The following is a 6,000-nucleotide window of genomic DNA, read 5'->3' as shown; positions in this document are numbered from 1 at the left end:
GATGGGGATGGGGATGGGATGGGGATGGGGATGGGGATGGGATGGGTATGGGGATGGGATGGGGATGGGGATGGGATGGGGATGGGGATGGGATGGGGATGGGGATGGGGATGGGGATGGGGATGGGATGGGGATGGGATGGGATGGGATGGGATGGGATGGGATGGGATGGGATGGGATGGGATGGGATGGGATGGGATGGGATGGGATGGGATGGGATGGGATGGGGAGGGGATGGGGAGGGGATGGGGAGGGGATGGGGATGGGGATGGGGGTGGGGATGGGGATGGGGAAGGGGAAGGGGATGGGAATGGGGATGGGGGTGCAGGCAGGGAAGGATGGGGGTGTGGGGGGGTGGCTGGAATAGAGGTGCGGCGGGGGGCTGGGATAGGGGTGCAAGCAGGGGGGGATGGGAGGGGGGGTGCAGAAAGGAGGGGGGGTGTCATGGGGGTGCAGGGACGGAGGGGTAGGGGGGTGCAGGCAGGGAAGGGGGTGGGATGGGTGTGCAGGCGGGGGGTGATGGTGATGGGGTGCAGGCAGGGGGGGACACTCACCTGGCATGTCAGGCTTCCAGCTCAGACGTTTCGCAGGAGCTGGGGACAGAGAGCAAAGTGGTCCCCGTTAGTCCTCAGCATCCCCCACGTCTGGGCATCACCGGCTGTGCAGCCCCTCGGGGACGGGGGAGACAACCCCGAGCAAGGGGACCCACCGTCCCCCTGGCACGTCCCCCAGCAGCCGGTACGAGGGGACGCTGCCGTGGGAACTACCCCATCTCATGCTGGGGCCACGCTGGGGGACACCCACAGCACTGTCCCCCGGGAGCCAGCCGCTGCTCCTGGCCCTTGGGGTGCAGAGACCCCCTGCCAGGGGACACCCACACAGAATCATGGTGGGGTTGGAAGAGACCTATGGAGATCATCCAGTCATAGAATCACAGAATGGTTGAGACTGGAAGGACCTTGAAGCCCCCCCAGTGCCACCCCCTTGCCCCGGGCAGGGCCACCTCCCCCCAGCCCAGGTTGCTCCCAGCCCCGTCCAACCCGGCCTTGAACCCCTCCAGGGATGGGGCAGCCACAGCTTCTCGGGGCACCCTGCGCCAGGGGCTCACCGCCCCCACAGCCAACAATTTCTTCCCAATATCTCATCTCAGTCTCCCCTCTGTCAGTGTCAAACCATTCCCCCTCATCCCACGACTCCCCTCCCTGACCCAGAGTCCCCCCCCAGCTCTCCTGGAGCCCCTTTAGGCACTGGAAGGGGCTCGGAGGTCTCCCCGGAGCCTTCTCTTCTCCAGGCTGACCCCCCCACCTCTCCCAGCCTGTCCTCCCAGCAGAGGGGCTCCAGCCCTCCCAGCAGCTCCGGGGCCCCTCTGGCCCCGCTCCACCAGCTCCATGTCTCTCCTGTGCTGAGGCCCCCGAGCAGCGCCGGAGGCACCGGCGGCGAAGCACCAAACCCACCGGGTTTTGGGGTGGGGGGGGAATATTTTGGAGCCCGCGGCGGCCCAGAACGGCGGTGCCCCTCTCCCCGCGCCCACAGGGCCCCTTTGCGGGGGGCGGTGGGAGCTGCGGCGAAGGCTGAGCCCCCCGAGCCGGAGGCAGCACTGGGGGGGGTCTCCCCAGAGCAGAGCAGAGCAGAGCGCAGCAGAGGGGCACAGTCCCCCCCTCGCCCCACTGGCCACGCTGCGGGGGATGCAGCCCGGGGTGCCGGGGGCTCGCTGGGCTGCCAGCGCACACTGCCGGCTCCTGGGGGGCTTCTCACCCACCAACACCCCCACGTCCTTCTCCCCAGCGCTGCTCCTCATCCATTCCCCGCCCAGCCTGGATCTGTGCTTGGGATTGCCCCGACGCAGACGTAGGACCTTGCACTTGGCCTTGTTGAACTGCATGAGGTTGGCTTGGGCCCACCTCTGCAGCCTGTCCAGGTCCCTCTGGATGCCACCCCCCCCCTCCAGCATGTCTACCTCACCAAAGAGCTCGGTGTCATCGGCAAACTTGCTGAGGGTGCACTCGACCCCACTGTCCGTGTCACAACCCTCCTGCCGGAGCAGGGTCACCCAGAGCAGGATGCACAGGACACGTCAGGCAGGTTTTGAGTCTCTCCAGAGAAGAAGACTCCCCCCCTCTCTGGGCAGCCTCTGCCGGTGCTCCGCCACCCACACAGCACAGATTTTCCTCATGTTGAGATGGAACTGCCCGTGGTCACGTTTGTGCCCGTTCCCTCTTGTCCTGTCACTGGGCACCACTGAACAAAGACCATTCCCACCCCCCGGCACCCGCCCTTGAAGGATTTATCAGCACTGAGGAGATCCCCCCTCAGCCTTCTCCTCTCCAGACTGAACAGCCCCACGGCCCTCAGCCTCTCCTCAGCAGAGAGATGCTCCAGTCCCCTCCTCATCTCCGCAGCCCTTTGCTGGACCCTCTCCAGCAGTTCCCTGTCCTTCTTGACCCGGGGAGCCCCGAACTGGGCACAGTGCTCCAGATGTGGCCTCCCCGGGGCAGAGCAGAGGGGGAGGATGACCTCCCTCCACCTGCTGGCCACGCTCTGCTTGATGCCCCCCAGGATGCCATTGGCCTTCTTGGCCACCAGGGCACATCGCTGGCTCGTGGCCATCCTGTTGTCCCCCAGGACTCCCTGGTCCCTTTGCACAGAGCTGCTCTCCAGCAGGTCAGCCCCCAACCTCTACTGCTGCGTGGGGTTGTTCCTCCCTTGGTGTCAGACCCTACAAGTTGAACTTGTAGGGCTCTTGTTGAGCTCCATTGGGTTCCTCTCCGCCCAACTCTCCAGCCTGTCCAGGTCCCGCTGGATGACGGCACAGCCTTCTGCCACGTCACCCACTCCTCCCAGCTTCATGTCACCAGCAAACGTGCTGCGGGTACGCTCAGTCCCCTCTCTGAGGCCGTTGAGGAATATGTCGGACAAGGCTGGACCCAGTGCCAACCCCTCAAGAGCACCACCAGCTTCAGGCCTCCAACGGGACTCCGCACCACTGACCGTATCCCTCTGAGCTCTGCCAGTTCTCCACTCGTCCGCCCCACACTGCCTCAGCTCCCCCCTGCCCCAACCCGCCCCTCCTCTCCCCTGACCCTGCGCAGGCGACAACCGCCCGCGGTGGCCACAATGGTGCATCTCATCGTGATGGCTCCATCCGGCTCAACGTGCTTTTGGGGCGCTGGATGACAACCCAACAGCGATGCGCCCGCCCAACCGTGACACCGGCGCTGTGGTGGATATGCGAATATGACTTTAGGTCAATCTTCTCACCCCCATACACAACTACCGAACAGCCCAAGAGCCCCCTGAGCTCTCCCGCACGGCGGCGGCTGCACGCCGGGATCTCCCCTCGGGTGGGGACACCACCCAAGGTGACTCCTCGAGGAACCTCCGTGAGCGGTTTACAGCACGCTAAAGCCGCAAGGTCCCAGCTGAGTGCTATAAAGGATGGATTGCCCGTATCATCTTCTAGACGTAAACCGCTGACCAAGTGTGGGACCAGGATGGGATCCAGCCGCCCCCCGACTCCGCTGAGAAGGACTTTGGGGTCCCCTCGGAGCTGCGACTCCGCAGCTCTGTGCCTTCAACCCGCCTTAAACCACCGGCGCATCCGCCACCAATTTTCGTTAAATCGCCGCTTTCTCTCCATAAATACATCGCCACTTCTCCCTGCGAGCGGCGCCCGTCACCACCACCACTTACCCACGAGGACGGCGCGGCGGACGGCGCCACCGGCCCTGCGGACATCCCCCGCTCCCCCCGACACCCACCCCAAGCACAGCCCCCCCCGGCAAAGCCCCGCAAAGTTATAAACCTGAGCCTGGGGGGGTCCCTAAAACCCACTCCCGGGGACACCGGGGCAGTGACCGCGCTGCTCCCGGCCCTTGGGGCACCCTTGGGTGACGCACAACCGATGCCACCAGTGGGGTCCATCCCCCCACCCCCCCCTCGGCACAGCCGCGTCCTCAGGTTTATAACAGCAACGAGGGACCGGGTTTGGGCACGGAGGGACCGGAGCATCTCTGTCCCACCGCCGCCCCCGTGGCTGCGCAAGGCTCCGAACACCCCCCACGGCCAGCACCGGCATGAGGAGGTTTTGGGGGGGGGGGGGGGGGGGGGGGCGGTGACACGGACGGACAGGCAGACAGACGGACAGACAGCAGGACAACAGCAGCGCAGGGCGGGGGGGAGATGATTTGTGACGACGGGGACGGTGTTGCAGAGAAATCACCGCCGCGAAGGGGGAAAATCGGGAGGCGGGCGGCATCCCCGCTTCCTGCATCACACGGGATGGGACACCCCCGCGCCCACAAAACCACCCCCCCCCCCCGCCGGACAGGGCACCCAAAAGATCAGCACTACCCCCCCCCCGCCCCAGCCCCACATACACACACACACTCTCCCAAATCTCTCTCCGGGGTGGCCGGAGGCTGATGCTGGTCCGTAAGGGATGGGAGCGGGGATGGCCAACCCCCCCCAACTCCAGATTTGGGGACCACTCCCCCCCCCACCCCCAACGTGTGATGCAGGGGCGATGCGGCCCCACGCAGAGGGACCCCCATCCCCCTCCCACCCCCGTCTCACTCACGGTTAGCGGGTCAGTAGCGAAAGCAGCCACACTGTTCCGCATCTCGCTCTCACTGCCCCGCAGCGGGATGAGGGAGATGTTACCCAACCTGGAGTCCTGCGGCGCCCGCGACGCCCGCGCCTTGCACGCCTCCGAGGGCCACAGGGCCCCGCCGTTCTGGGGACAGAGGGGACAGCAGGAGGGACGCAGATGGGGTTTATCGGTCCTCGGCCGCCTCGGGGACCTCTCCTCCGCCCCGGGGGATGGGGGTGTTTCGGGGTGTTTGGGTACCACGAGGGGTCTCTGCTGGCCGAGCGTCCCCCGGCGCCCGCCGCCTACCTGAACGTGGAGGAAAGTGGCAAACCACTCCCGCAGGTCGGCCTGGGTGTCACAGCACAGGTACCTGCGGGGGGGGACGCGGCGTCAGCGGGGCCGGGGGGGTCGGCGGGGTGCAGCGGGGTACAGCGGGGAGGGGACACGGGGGACGCCCGGCGGCTCCGTGCGCCGTTGGGGACGGAGCCGGGACCGGAGCTGCAGCTTTGCGTGAGGTCTTACGGGGTCCCCACGGGGACGGAGGGGGACGAGGGGGACAGCCGCGCAGCCCGGCGGCATCCCGAGCGGGACGGCAGCGTGGCCCTCGGTCCCCCGGGACGGGTTTAGGGTCCCCGCGTCCCGCCCGTCCCTCACCATTGCTGCTTCTCGTGCTTCTCGTTCTCGTAGAAGACGGTAAAGCCCCAACTGGAAGGGGGAGAAGGGAGAACATGACGGCGCACGGCCCCCGCTGCCCCCCCGTCCCTGCAACCCCCTGTCCCTGACCCCCCCATCCCTGACCCCCCCATCCCTGACCCCCCCATCCCTGAACCCCCCTATCCCTGAACCCCCCTATCCCTGACCCCCCCATCCCTGACCCCCCCATCCCTGAACCCCCCTATCCCTGACCCCCCCATCCCTGACCCCCCCATCCCTGAACCCCCCTATCCCTGAACCCCCCATCCCTGACCCCCCCATCCCTGAACCCCCCTATCCCTGAAACCCCCTATCCCTGACCCCCCCATCCCTGAACCCCCCTATCCCTGAACCCCCCTATCCCTGACCCCCCCATCCCTGAACCCCCCCATCCCTAAAACCCCGTCCCCAAACCCCCCCATCCCTGAACCCCCCCATCCCTGAACCCCCCCACCCCGACCCCCCTATCCCCGAACCCCCATCCCTGACCCCCCCATCCCCCAACACTCCATCCCTGAACCCCATCCCCGAATCCCCCTATTCCTCCACCCCCCCATCCCTGAAGCCCCTCCCCCAAAGCCCCGGGCTACTGCTAGCCCACCCCGAGCCTGGGGCCAGTCAGGGCCACAGCAGTGCACACTTACGTGCACACACATGTACACGCGCACATGTATGTACACACATGTTTCGTGCGCCCCCCCCCTCCCCCCGGTGGGTTT

At 66.7% G+C, this 6,000-nt stretch overlaps 1 protein-coding gene across 1 annotated transcript in view; it reads right to left on the bottom strand.

The window, feature by feature from the left end:
* Positions 1-552: 552 nt before the first annotated feature.
* The window catches only part of ARAP1 (ArfGAP with RhoGAP domain, ankyrin repeat and PH domain 1), a gene marked incomplete at its 5' end in the record, with an annotated part of 40,328 nt that continues 34,880 nt past the window's right edge, over positions 553-6,000 (bottom strand). The window contains 4 exons of the mRNA XM_082501077.1: positions 553-593; positions 4,577-4,732; positions 4,895-4,958; positions 5,243-5,293. Coding sequence (XP_082357203.1) covers positions 576-593; positions 4,577-4,732; positions 4,895-4,958; positions 5,243-5,293 — 289 coding nt within the window. The 3' untranslated portion in view covers positions 553-575. The remainder of the gene's footprint in view (positions 594-4,576; positions 4,733-4,894; positions 4,959-5,242; positions 5,294-6,000) is intronic.

This window comes from Vanellus vanellus (assembly GCF_965231255.1).
Source record: "Vanellus vanellus genome assembly, contig: HAP1_SCAFFOLD_670, whole genome shotgun sequence".
Lineage (NCBI taxonomy): Eukaryota > Metazoa > Chordata > Aves > Charadriiformes > Charadriidae > Vanellus > Vanellus vanellus.
The sequence above is the reverse complement of the archived record's forward strand: the minus strand, read 5'-3'. Positions and strand labels throughout refer to the sequence as shown.